This window comes from Aquarana catesbeiana, linkage group LG01 (genome assembly GCF_042186555.1).
Source record: "Aquarana catesbeiana isolate 2022-GZ linkage group LG01, ASM4218655v1, whole genome shotgun sequence".
Classification (NCBI taxonomy): domain Eukaryota; kingdom Metazoa; phylum Chordata; class Amphibia; order Anura; family Ranidae; genus Aquarana; species Aquarana catesbeiana.
In genome coordinates this window covers 366208297-366222552 of record NC_133324.1, presented here as the reverse complement: position 1 = coordinate 366222552, position 14256 = coordinate 366208297, and the positions used below count along the sequence as shown (strand labels likewise).

The window sequence follows — 14256 nt, the reverse complement described above, 5'->3', positions numbered from 1 at the left end:
GGGGTTGGTTGCATGAATAGGTTCTTATTTTGTGCAACCACCTTATAGTTACATTAAAAAGGAATAAATCATATGGGGGACTCAATGGTATACACAATGCGACAGCAATGAGAGGCTAGTGGCTGGATTTGGGAAACCATGGACGGTTATTCATAGGCACTGGACTGGTCTCGTACACATGGCTGTTAAACTATCCATTTCTTCATTACAGCACTGAGCTGTCCCAGAGCTTCCTGTCGGCCACTGTCATCTCCAGCTTGGTTGGCTTCTGGGTACCAATCTCCAGGCCACTATAATTGGCAGGGCAGAGGCGACATCACTCCTGCAAATCCAAGGGAGTTTAACCAACATGGTGCACTGATCTGCGCACGCACAGCTCAGTGTACAGACAGGCAAGACAATAGGTTTCTTCTGCATTTAAAATCCTGCTGGTTTACTTTTTTTTTTTTTTTTTTACAAAAAGCTTAACTTTAAGCATGTAGAATGTAAAAATCCTGCCATTTTTGGAAGCTAGGGAGGCACAGATGCAGTATACCAGCTACTGTACTGTCACAATCTACGACAGCCTGAAATGCACAATGGCTGGCTGTACATTGCTCTGAGCGGTACCCTTTGTTTAGGGTTGTGAGTGTTCAGGGACACATGCCCCAAATGCAGGAATTCCATATAATAAAAAAAAAAAAAAAAATTGTTTACAAATAAACATTTGACATTTCTAAAATAAATAATCAGTGACCAATCTAGCCACACTTCTTTTCAAGAACAGTTATAACCTTCCATACATGGAGTCTTATCAGTTTCTTGATTAACTTTTTGTGCAGCAGCAACCACAGCCTTCCAGACACTGTTCAGAGAGGTGTACTGTTTTCCTTCACCATAAATCTTCCGTTTAAGAAGAGGCCACAAGTTCTCAATAGGGTTTAGATCAGATGAGCAAGGGGGCCGTGTCATTCTTTCATCTTTAATTCCGCGTAGACACGGTCGGACTTTTCAGCTACAAAAATCTGACAGCCCGTCCGACAGACTTTAACGAACGGACTTGCCTACACACAATCACACTAAAGTCCGATGGATTCGTACGTGATGACGTACACCGGACTAAAATAAGGAAGTTGATAGCCAGTACCCAATAGCTGCCCTAGCGTGGGTTTTTGCCCGTCAGACTAGCATACAGACGAGCGGATTTCTGGGTCCGGCGGAGTTACGACGTAAAGATTTGAAGCATGATCCAAATCTAAAGTCCATCAGATTTGTGACTGGAAAAGTCCGCTGAAGCCCACACACGATCGGATTGTCCGCTGGATTTGGTCCTTCGGACAAGTCCGGTCGAAAAGTTTGACCGTGTGTACGCGGCATAGGGCCTTTACTAGCTAGCCATGCAGTGGAGTACTTGATGCATGCGATGGAGCATTGTCCTGCATAAATATCATGGTCCCCCACCTCTTGACGCCCCCCTTTTTCGCCTCCCTCCAGCTCCCCTTCTATTTCATTTGTTCATTGCACACCAGTCGACCTTGTGTTAGAGTCCTGAGGCCATAAACTGGTCATACCCATCTGTATTATATAGTCAATGCCTGTCAACACTTGACCATTACTGTGTCATTGGCCTGCCTTGTAAATGATTTACGTATTTTGCACTGGATCGCTATGTGCCATTCTGTGAAATCATAACTTTTGAACATAAAAATTGTTAAATTTCACTGAAAGTACCTTTAAAAATAGGAGGGGGGGCAGAGTCCATGAAGGTTTTCAATCCTCAAGGTCACAGGAAAATTTGTGATCACAAATTAAGGCTTAGTCATTTAAAAAGATATATTCTTACCTAAATGGAAGGTAAACAACATTTCCCAACTGTAAAATTCTGAATATTTCCTCAGGGAGTTTCTTCAAGTATATTATCTAAATAAGAATTAGTAAAAATATTAAATATTTACAAAAGCTGCAAAAAGCATACCACCATTTTAATGCCCAACTCCAGGAAACTATAAAATGATCCCTTATAGTGGGGCTGCCTCTGCACTGCATAGGTTAAAGCGGAAATAAACCCATCAATTTAAGTTTCAATAAACAAACAGTCACATTCCCGACACATGGGGCAGCGCACCTTTATGATGAGTTTTATATTTTATTCACATAGGTGAAAGGGTGCTGCAGTTTAATATTTTGCCAAATTTAGATTTATTTTATTAAAATGTATTGGTGCACATAGTGCAGGGGTAGTCAACCTTAAAGAGGTGGAGATCTACCTGAACACCACGGGAGAAGTCAAAGATCACTGGGCACAGTGTTCCCTCCTCACACCCGATTTAAACCTCTAATTGCCGTACTACTGCGTCCCTTATCCCTTAGTTACGTTCAGCAGCGGCACCCTTAGGGCTCGTTCACATGTGGGGGGTGTTGTAAAACCCTGCATTTAAGTTGCAGTTTTACTGCCCCCAGTCTCTACCCCCTTTAACTGCTGAGGTAGCAGCCAAAAGGTGTTGGTGGACGCTACCACCTACCAATGGCATCCCATTCAAGTAAAATGGGCCACTCTGCAAACACCCAGCAACTGCATGCTTTTGTGGGGTCCAAGGGGTTAAAGCAAAAGGCAAAACACTGTCTGCTTTAACCCCTTGTTTGCTGTACAGCACTAGGTTGCAGGGCACTTGCAGAGTGGCCTCATTCATTTGAATGGGTCATGCTTGGCAGGGGTTACACCCACCAACCATGACTGGGCGTACAACTCCTACTAAGGCTGCTACGGGTGTACACCTCTGGCCACTGCAGCTAAACGGGGTGCAGTTTGGGTGGGGATGATAAAAACCATGTCCTAACTATGGGGTTTTACCCTACCCCCCCCCCATGTAAAATTAACCAAGAAGCGACTTTCCTGGGCTAGCTGCGCTTTGCCATAGACTTATTATATCCTGCAGGTATGGTGCACTTTTTTGAAAGTGCATCAAAACTCCTGCATTCAGAAAGTGCACCAAACCCACAGCATATAATAGAAGTCTATGGCTAAACGCAGCAAACCCATAGAAAAGCTGCAGGTACACTGCATTGTACCCGCGGTGTGGTCAAACCGCAGTGCATCAATTTGAAAGCAGCCCTATACTAATATGATTAGTGTATTGCTTCACACTAAACTGAAAAGCTCTTCTTTCCTGCTGCTGGCACCACTCTGCTAGCCAGGATTAGAGGTGAGGTGTAGTTGGTATCTTTTCACATGGGACAGGAGCCAGCACTACAGAGGAGACATCTGCTTATGCGGCTCTTGCTCCCTACTACAGATCCAACTTTACACATAGTTCCTCTGCATCTGATGTTCACAGTCACGCACAGTCACCTGTCCGCGATATACTGGTATATCATGATCTACAAGTTGCTGACCCCCTACAGCGCATGGTTAAACGTTTTTGGGTTTTATATAAACATACAGAATGAGCAATATTTCATGATTTTCAGAAATCCATTGAAAATAGATATTCTGAAAAGCTTGACTATAAATGGCATTCAAGAACTTTTAAGCCTATCAATTTTTTAAACAATATTTAGCTTAAAAGTAGTGCAAACCCTGAGCACTGAATACTAAATCGATTGTGCAAGGTGAGTTGCTGCAGTTAGCACTCAAGTAGTCAATTCATTTTAGCTACTTTGATCAAACTATTGAATCTTGAACTTCCTGGGCAATCAGACCTGCTCTGCACAGCCTTACCAATTTTTCCCAAACCATCTGGCATGGACTAAAAAGGTTAAAGAACCTTTACCAAGTGTAAATCTGAGATTTCTAAATCGTCATTCAATGACATGCATTACATAGGAAATATTACATGAAGAGGGTGGGCGTACTATATTTTGGTACCTTATTGCCATCACAATAAATGAAAAAAGAGCAGATAACCTAGTAAATAGTTCTTACATACTAATGGCACTAAAAAAAAAATAGTTCCATAGCCCCAGCAGCAAAAAAGTCAATTGTACCAATGTCTGCTCTGTCCAGGGATGGCACAAGGTCAACTATGAGATACTCATGCGCAGAGACAAGGATGGCCCGGTCAAAAAGAAAAATGGTAATACCCATTTTTTTACATCACTGCATGTACCAGGCAGATTACATAATGGTCTATGACAGGACCTGACTACAGTTCAGCAGGATGCAGATTGAATTATAAAGCTTCAGATCTGATGAATGGTGTGCTGGTCTTCGGCAGGCCAGGTAGTAAGAGTCTGGGGTTAGGGGGGGGCCCCCTTTCTTTAAAATCTTATAGCATATCTAAACTCAAAAATGTAATACATTGTAGTTTACCAACCCTTAGTTGTCGTGGCTACATTAGTTTTATGTTTTTTAGCTTTTTTGTTTCTTTATTTTCATTGGTCGATCTTAGGGTGGCTCTTTTATCTATGGAGGAGCAATGGAGACACCCTTGGACAGCAGCACTACTGCTAGGGTTAGATGATGGTGCGACTAACAAATTAAAGCATCACTGCAGGTAGCACTGTAGGTACAGCAACAGTTTTTTTTTTCCCTTTTGGGATAAAGGTTTTTTGTTTTGTTTAAGGACTCCTGTTAGCATTAAATGGTTTCTCTCAATCAGCTAAAGCTGGCCATAGACGATTCAAACTATGTATGGGTAAGCTGACTGTACCCAAGTTGATCGATCAACTTGGGTACAACCAGCCTGTCGGATTTTACATGCAATTATCGCTAGCAGCTGTTCTAGCCGCTACCAATCACTGTGCTCTCCTGGCGGGGATGGCTTCCCTCGTCAAGAGAACACAATGGCTCCGCAGGAAGGATCTCCTCCCCCCCCCCCCCCCCTCCCAACAACACTGACTGTGTTGATGGGGGAATCGAAATGAAGGAAAGAAAATTTCTCACTCTATGGCCGGCCTTAACTTCCACTTTTACTGCATACCTTGGTGTGTTAAAAGGAAGTTCAGAAATTAACTTGGCACTTTAACTTGTCCTTTTTAAAATTAATAACCACTCCATGTCAACTGTACAATTTATTTAGAATGCATTTTTTTTTTTTTTTTTTTTAGACAAAGATCTTCAACCCTCTGTTAATTTCATAAGGTTGACAGAATTATCCACAAGGCAACCTAAGCAGGTGTCTCGGGCCTGATGGATGTCCAGGGGGCCCAGCTACATCCTTCATGTTCCTGCAATAAACTAACAGGATTGAACAATTGGTAAAAGCTGTGGACTTGCCCATCACTTTAAAGGGGAGAAAGTCTTTTCAAGCAGCTGGCATCTCATAGGGAGCGCCGTGTTAGTAGAAAATGCAAAATAAGAGGCTTCTCTGCATCTTTTGCAATGCTTATGGTCAATCAAAAGACGTGGGGCCCAAACCTGCTAACTTGTCTAGGGCCCCATTTTGACAAACACTTGAATGTTTAAACTGTTTTTTTACCATCACCCATTTTACCGTACTGTTAAAAGTTAATGTCATGCAAGCATGCCCTAGCAACCAAAAAAAAAACAAAAACAAACTGCCTGGTTGCTACAACCTGAAACATTTACTTTCAGCAAAGTTAGTAGCTCCGAATACTGTACTGTAATCACCATGGTGCCGTGTTAAATCAAAGGACTTACAGCATAACTTCCTATTAAAAAGGCAGCGTTGGCTTGTTTTTTCTGGTCGTTGTTGGTGTAATGCACAATCTTCTTCTTTGTCAAAGAAAAGGACTAAAATAAACAAAAAACATGTAAATCAAAAATGTGAAAAACAGCTTTGCCTGCAAATAGCGAAGTGCGAAGGAAGGGGCAAAGATACCAGTAATGGTATGCTATCAGAATACACAGATCACACAGATCAGGCTATAACCTGCAGCGCTAATCGAGGGGAAATTTTCAAAAAAGGCAGTTGTACACAAATCAAAATTGTTAGAGCAACTTCTGTAAAACCCTAGTGCCCACACTAGGTCTCTGATGAACTGGCCGAATTTTGATCCATCTATGGGCGGCTTAAAAAACACAGAACCATGTAAAAAATTGTAATGATAGTTGTTCTTGAATACTGTGGGCCAATGGGCCCATAGCATACAGTACAACATTGATGTTATCAGGTCCTTAACAATTACAGATTGTATGTAGCAAACTGTATCTTTGTGTGCATGAGCCTCAACACTTCTTAGGATTCTCACTCACATGGAATTGTGGCTAAAACCTAATGGCAAGCATTAAAAGCAATAATCAATATTCCATCAACAATCTATATCAAAGATATTACAAGTAGTAGTAGTAATGCACCTGTAAACAAAATCTTTACAGCAAAATAGGAAAGGGAGTTTTTTTTTTTTTTTTTTTGTTAATTACTATTCTTGTGTTAAAAGAACAGGCTGTAATAATGTTTCTTTGACATGTCAGACGGAAATGTAAAGTATCCAATATGTAGGCATGGGGACATATTTTAAATTCCTGCACTGCTTACCATCCCACATGGCTCATTAACAGAAGAAAAAAAAAAAAGAAAAAAAAGTCATAAATGGTTAACACAAAACAGATCACCAAATCAGTGGTGACACGTTCTATTACTATTTTTTGTCCTTTCAATCTTGCAGCAAAACCCACCTTCATTTTCTTATTTAGCTTGCAGCAGTATTTATACAGCATGGCCAAGTTAAGCGGTCCAAAGTCCGCATAGAAACTAGAAGAAAACAAATACAAATATAGTTACAACATGAACAGTGGTTATAACATAATTAGTTTATCACACTGGATCAAAAAAGCAGATTTTAGTACGCCTGCATTTTCCTCAATCAACATTTTAATATGACTCGATGCAAGTCCATTCGAATATTAAAGTGATTGTAAAGTTCGTTTTTTTTTTTTGTTTTTTTTCCAAAAACAAACCCATGTCATACCTACCTCCACTGTGCAGTTCGTTTTGCACAGAGTATCCCAGATCCTCGACTTCTGGGGTCCCTCGGCGGCACTGCATTGTATAACCCCTAGGAGAAGCGCTCTGAGTCCAGCATAGACACAGAATGCCAGACTCGGCCCCGACGCCCGCGTCATTGAGTTTGATTGACAGCAGCGGGAGCCAATGGCTGCGCTGCTATCAATCTATCCAATCAAGAGCCGAGACAATGGGCAGAGGGGAAGATCACGTCTCCGGCAAGGGAAATACCGGTCTCAGGTGAGTAAAATGAGGGCTGGTCAGTGACAGAAGTTTTTTCACCTTAATGCACAGGCTCCTGGGACATGGGAGGAGGCTGCAGCTGGAAAGGGGGCAGGTTGAGTGATAATTCTCGCCTAGGCAAACAATCAATGAGTCAGTCAAAATGTGGCTGCTCCCTGTATAAAAAAAAAAAATAATTTTAATTTTTTTTTTTTTTTTTTTTAAACAAAAAAGGTGTTAGGGGAGGAGGTGAAAAGGAGGATAAGTGATTTCACTTTTGAGTGAAGGTCCGTTTGAATGAAAGATAAAGAAAATACTTCTTGCTGCATCACTGGCGCAGACTCCAGAAAATCACATATGTACAACAGGAGTTAAATGCACACAGCATGAATAGAGCCTTTAACACCCAACACCAAAGCACACATCTCTCTTCCTTGGACATAACTATGTGTCAAGTAGAAGTCACCTCAGATTAAAGCATTCGTAAAACTAACATGACAGCGTAATCAGTAATCCAGGTGTAATGCATTGTTAATCAGAGCTGTCAATGGTAAATAAGGAACAGGGAAAATTAAGAACGCAAGCCTGTAGCCAACACAATGAACTAAAAGCAAACACATAAAGCAAACACTAGTGGTCAAAGCTACAGCAAACTTGTTGGGCAGTTTATACAGCATAATATTACAAACATACGTTCTACTTTAGAATGATGCTTTGGGTGGATTTACTAAAGGCAAACAGGCCGGTTGCCAGGGAAGTTGCGGTTGAGCCGCATTTTTTGCTGCTTGCCAACCGCAAACCCCCCCCCCAAGCTGCAATCGGCAGTGAACGGGGGTGTTACATGCCGTGGCTGTGATGCTTTGCGCATGAGACACATTTCAAGCAAATAGAGACTCGCCACAAACGCCTCGCAATGCGTGTGCAGCATGTTTGTTGGCATAAATGGGGTTAGTCAGTAGCCTCTGGAAAGTTATCCGAATGCAGATCGGGCTTTAGAGGCAAGGGAGATTTAGATGCATGTCTAAATCCACCCTAAAGCTTGCGAAGTGTCAGTCCCCTCAACTTTTTTTTTTGCTAATCAGAGTGCTTTAAGCCCTATGCATTTAGGGTAGCATATTTATTTCAATGGGTTGCCCTTTGTGTAAAAAAATTAAATGAAAACCCCACACACAAGTACATAACTTTTTTTTTTTCCTTTAAACTGTGCCACGCCAAAATGAATGATACTCGGTTCCTATGCAATTCATGGCACTGCCAAAGGCCTGCAAAAGGGATTCACGTTTTGTCACACAAATGTGAACCTAGCCAAAAGGCCCATTCAGACGGGGGGACTCAGTCAGCAGATCCACCTGCTCAGTGGGATATCTGTCCATTGATCCACGCTGAGAAGGTGACAGGTCCGTGTCCGCTCCACTGAGGCAGAGTGGCACAGACACAGCAAACTCTTCTGAGTGGTCAGGTGGAAATGGACCGCTTGTCCATTTCCATCTGACGGTCATCCGATCTGATCTAGCAGATGGATGAGGAATGGATCCCCCATCCGGATTGAGTGTCAACGGACACATGTCCATTAACATCTGCTGCTCCATAGGAGGACAATGGATGGTCCGATAGGGTCCACTTAAACTGAAAGGCAGACCATGATTGGTCCTTCTGTGTGAAAGGGGCTAAAAAGATGTGTGCACGCAGCAGGTCTTCAATACCACTGAAGTTTTAGCTAGGTGTAGTAAGGTTTGAGCTAAAGACCTTTGAACAGAACTAATATCTAGCTCCTTACAATTACCCTCTGGCTCCTATAAAAATCAGGCTAGTTCCTAAATTCTACAAGCGCTGGGTTCTCCTTTACCTTTGGGGCACTGCTAAAGAAAAAAAAAAAAAGAAGAAAGAGGCAGATAAGCCGGGATGCAAAGTTTCCATCGATTCCCTGGTGTATGACTTACAACCACACAGATAAATGGCATTTTAAATGATTTGGGAAACTGTACTTTACACTCTACAATTCAGTCAGCAAACCAATGAAACTTTACATCGCGCCCCCAATACTTACTTTTCATAAACAAGTTCATCATCGGTGGAGAAGTAATGCGTGCTTGGATTGGTCTTTGGTTTACAACAGCACAGGATGGAAAAGTATAGCCGATCTGCGGGGAAACAAAATGATAGTCTTAGAAAAAAAAAAAGTCTTCAACAAGCATCTGTCCTTAAAACTGACCATACTTTACGCATTTTTTTTTTTTTTTTTTATTCAGCAAGCTGGCTAAAAACGAAGAAAAAAAAAAAAAAGGGTGTGGGGGGGGGGGGGGGGGGGAGAGAGAAGAAGAAGAATACATGCATCATTGCTGCAGTCTATTGGCTGCATTTGTGATCGAGCAGAGATTTACCAACAAGCCTGATAGACCAACTTCTCATGAAAGGGAATGGCCATACATGGGATCGATAAAGTGTAGGGGGGGGTCAGATTACCCCATTCACACATTCGATGTGAATGGGGGAATCCTTCCTGCTGTGTCATTATATTCTGCCTCCAGGGAGCTTTCCCCATCGTGAAAATACAAGATCAATACAATGATCCATGCTGTCTGCTATAGCAAGTGGAAAAACAGACAGGCTGGTTGTTACAACCAATTAACCAATACATGGACTGAAATTCGCCCAAGTACCTGCTGAACCGGTTGAATTTTGTGTGGCTGGCTTAACCGATTCCTCCATCCACATTATACTGTGCGAATGGATTATTATCCCCTGCTGTGCCTTTGTCTGCTGGCTGTCAAAATACCAGAACAGCAGATCCATGTTACTGGCTACAGCCACTGTTCAGCCAACAATTTTCTGAACAAAAGGATGTCAGGCAGGAGGTGGCCATCAGGATAAACCCAGTAAGCAAATTTTGACAGTTTCATTAGCAATCTGCCAAAATGTACATAATGTATGGTCAGCATATGTCTGGTGAATTTATCAAGTGAAAAACCTCTAACATCAGTTTAGTGTAGGTTTTAATGCAATTAAGGGCTTTCCTGCAGCCAACTGTTCATGGGGGGGGGAGAGACTCCTCCAAAAAAAAAAAAAAAAAAAAAAAAAAAAAAAAAAAAACACACACCACACACACACACACACGTGTGAGCAAGACTAATGGCTCCTGTGCCCAAAGGACAAAATAGAGTAATACTAGTGGTGCATCGAATGGAAATTTTGGGGCCAAAAATGCAGGGTGCACTTAACCAAAATTGAGTTTAAAATAGCACAAAATTGTATTATATAACACTTAATTAGTATCAAATTTAAATGAATATGAATTTATTGTTAGCCATTATTGGCACCTTTATTGCAAGAAAAATGCAGTCTGCAGTCTCTCTCCATCTCTTGTATCATGTCCTCAGTCTCAGCCCTGTCAGATGCAGCCTCACCAGTCACGGAGCTGGATTTGAATTTGAATTTCCCAGGCCGGGGCAGCCGCAATAACAATGTCCCGCCTCCTGTGATATGTCGCACTGATGCAATGTCCCGCCATTGGATCAGTGTGCCGTCTATCACAGGAGGCGGGATATTGTTACTGCACCCGCCTGTACAATTCAGCTTTTTGACACAGGGAAATTGCCGCTCTGCACGAGTAGGAGGGAGGGGAGGACGGATGACACCCCCGCAATGTGGGGCACCCAGAGCAGACCCAGTCCCCTTTTCGGTGCCATTATCCGCACCTTTTCTTCTTTCGGCCGCATGCCAAAAAACAGTCTTCGGTCGATATGTTTCGGCGGCCAAAATTTCGGTGCGCCACCAAGTAATACTCTTTGGGACTGGTGCCAAACTAAATGCTGGGATATGAAATCTGTGTGTTCAGCTTTTAAAATAAAAGGCATTTTATGAAAATAAGTGGATGTAAACCCCCTCATACACCCAGTGAAGTGAACAGACTCAGATACAAATCTCCCTACATAAGTTTTACATGTATATCTGCTGTCTTTAGCTTGCTATATTCTTTAGAATGTGAACATCGTGATAGATTTTTTTTCTTCCTGTTCAGCACTGGGAGTGTAGTCTTGGCATACAGCCAAGACAGCCGATTGGAGGAAAGGCACACACCCCCTCCCTCCATATATGCAAAGGAAGGAATGTGCAGAGCTGTGCCAAGACAAGCTCTCTGCCAATTTATAGCACCCACCCTGACAAATTTCAGGCTGGTTTTATCTCAGTTGTAGGAGAACTTGTCAGAAGTGATCACGCTGATAACAGGAGAACAGAGTAGAAAGACATGGGACTTAGGGCTTTGGAGAGAGATAAAAAAAAAAAAAAAACACACAAGAAACACACCACACTACAGATATATGTGCCCAGCTCAGATTTCATAATTCAGGTTTAAATCCACGTTAAAGTTAGTTTTGGATAGGGTGGAGAGGGATTAGAACACCTGTCAGGTTTTTTTTCAAAAAGTAGTTTTGCCTTCAGTTCTACTTTAATAAAAAAAAAAAAAAAAAAGTTACACACAGTAGATACCGGGTGATATTTAATTTTTGGTAAGGACACCCCAAGTTCCTCATTAGTCCTTTATAATATGGTATAGTTTGTAAATACATAAAAATCGACACATTGTAGACAATACATATATTGCTCTACTAAATAAAAAATAAAAAAACTGGGAAGAAGAATGAGAAGACAAAAAGTAGAAGATTAACCTCAAGCATTGCATAACAAAGACAATGTTATTTCACAATCACAGCATACCAACTATTATACTTCAGCAAAGCAGAACATAGCACTGGAGTACACGGGAAGACTTTGAATATAGTGTGAAGCAACCACACCTATACACACCCAAATTCCAGAAACAATACAGAACGAACAAGGAGCGAATGTACCCAAGTAATAAACCATGCTAAATGCACTTCAAGAGTAATAAAATATTAATTTTATAATCCAGTATACTGCCAGACATGGTTGTGACCGAGTAGAAGTTTGTATAGGTCATAGGTTCCTCAGCCTCACCACCACATGTATTGCACATTTCCTCAATGGAACAGGTGGGTTATACCCACAGTCATGAGTTTTATCACAGGCCACAAACTGCTGGAGAGGCCTGAGGATGGGCAAATCTCATTCTATGAATCAGGTCTCAGTTATATATAAAAAGAAAAGGAAAATTCACCACACACAGTTTATTATTGAAATTGTGCTGTAATTTCCAATTCAAGAAAACAAAAACAAAAAAACAAAAAAAAAACAAAACAAAAAACAAAAAAATCATGTTATTCAGCTCCAGTGAAATGAATTATTTAAAAAGCTAATGCATCCAATTTGGTGTGAAAGAAAGTCAAATGGAATCCAGTCTTGGGAGAAACATGACGACGACCGGGACTTCGGAATACTGGTTTTGGGTCAGACTCAGATAGGACTTAGCTAGCCCCCTAACATCTTCAAAAGGAGGTCAGAAACAGCATTTTCCCAAGTGACAGGTTCACAATACACCATGGAACTCCAGGAAAACGGAAAAAAAAAAAAAAAAAAAAAAAAAGTCAAAATAAATACATACAGCTTTCTGCACCCTAGTATCACTGAATTTTTCCCTCCCCTGTGCGGAGTTTGTTTTATTTCGAAGTTACAGCCTGTGTTTTAACCACTTTGGCGGTTCCCCACCCTTCATGAACAGAGCATTTTTGCCATTTGCTATTCAGCACTGTGCTACTTTAACTGGCAATTCTTCAGTCATGCAGCACTGCACCCAAATTAAATTTATATCACTTTTTCACGAGAGCTGCACGATTCTGGCTAAAATGAGAATCACGATTTTTTTGCTTAGAAGATAGATCACGATTCTCTCATGATTCTCTCGGCGTAACATCATCTTTCACATTAAAGTTTATAAAAAAAAAAAATTGGGCTAACTTTACTGTTTGGTTGTTTTGTTTTTTTTTCCCCAAAAAATTGCATTTGAAAGACCGCTGGGCAAATACAGCATGACATAAAATATTGCAGCAATTGCCATTTTATTCCCTAGGGTCTCTGCTAAAATATATGTAATGTTTGGGGGTTCCAAGTAATTTTCGAGCAAAAAAATATTGATTTTAACTTAAAGCGGGGGTCCCCCTAAACCGCAAAAAAAAAAAAAAAAAAAAAAAAAAAAAATTTAAAAGCCAGCAGCTACAAATACTGCAGCTGCTGACTTTTAATAAATGGCCACTTACCTGTCCCAGGGTCCAGCGATGTCGGCAGGGGACGCCGAGAACCCGCTCGGTTCTCGGCAGCTGCCGCCGCCATCCTAGGTGAGGGAATCAGGAAGTGAAGCGTTGCGGCTTCACTTCCCGGTTCCCTACTGCGCATGCGCGAGTCGCGCTGCGCATCGTAACTGGTCCCCGCTATCTCCTGGGAGCTGTGTGTTTCCCAGGAGACAGCGCGGAGGGACAGGAAGAGGCATAGACTCCCATGGGAGTCTATGCTGGAAGTGGGTGCAAATACCGGTCTTAGCCTGGATTATTTATTTACACAGAAGTTATTTCCCTTTGATCTAAGAAGGAAGCTTAGTTAAAATGTATCAAGTTAAAGACCTGGGAGAAGATTTTGGGGACACTAGTATATTTCAGAGCATGATCAAGATACTGATCCATACAGACACTATACTAGTAATTGGCAGAGATTAGCAACTTTTAGTGTGACTGAGATAGCGCCAGATTGCCCGCCACACTAACGGACCTTGGCTGGGAGGGACACCAACTGACACCGACGTCACTAGTGAAACCTAGTAATGACTGGACACTGACACTGTCTGGGTGACAGGATCGGGAGGGCAATCATGGGGTTAACTGTGTCTAACAAGTGTATGAGCTCACGGATCTGGCTGGGTTTCTCTCCTTGCCTTCAGTTCTGAACGGCAGGGAGAAATCCTGGCTTTACAAACACACAGATCTGTGATTGGGCAGAGCTGATCAGCAGATATACAGTCAAAATGATTGGCTGTAACCTGCTGACAAACTCATACTGTTTCTAATCACAGCACAGGTAAGCAGGGGGTGCGCACATACATGCCTTTTAACCAGGAAGTATACTGGGACGTACAGGTACGTCACGGTGCCTGGCTGTGCTGCTCCCTAGCGGTAAATGTGCAGGGGGGAGAAAGAAGAATCAGGAAGAATGGAAGAAGGAAGAATCAGTCTTCTCCTTTCAC

At 41.9% G+C, this 14256-nt stretch overlaps 1 protein-coding gene across 5 annotated transcripts in view; it reads right to left on the bottom strand.

Annotated features, from left to right (window-relative positions):
- The window catches only part of CDC14B (cell division cycle 14B), a 180899-nt gene that overhangs the window by 55827 nt on the left and 110816 nt on the right, over positions 1–14256 (bottom strand). For all 5 annotated transcript variants that reach the window (XM_073633036.1, XM_073633008.1, XM_073633017.1 and 2 more), the window contains exons 2-5: positions 9154–9247; positions 6557–6632; positions 5579–5671; positions 1823–1899 (exon numbers count right to left, since the gene is read on the bottom strand). In XM_073633036.1, the coding sequence (XP_073489137.1) occupies positions 1823–1899; positions 5579–5671; positions 6557–6632; positions 9154–9247 (340 nt within the window). The remainder of the gene's footprint in view (positions 1–1822; positions 1900–5578; positions 5672–6556; positions 6633–9153; positions 9248–14256) is intronic.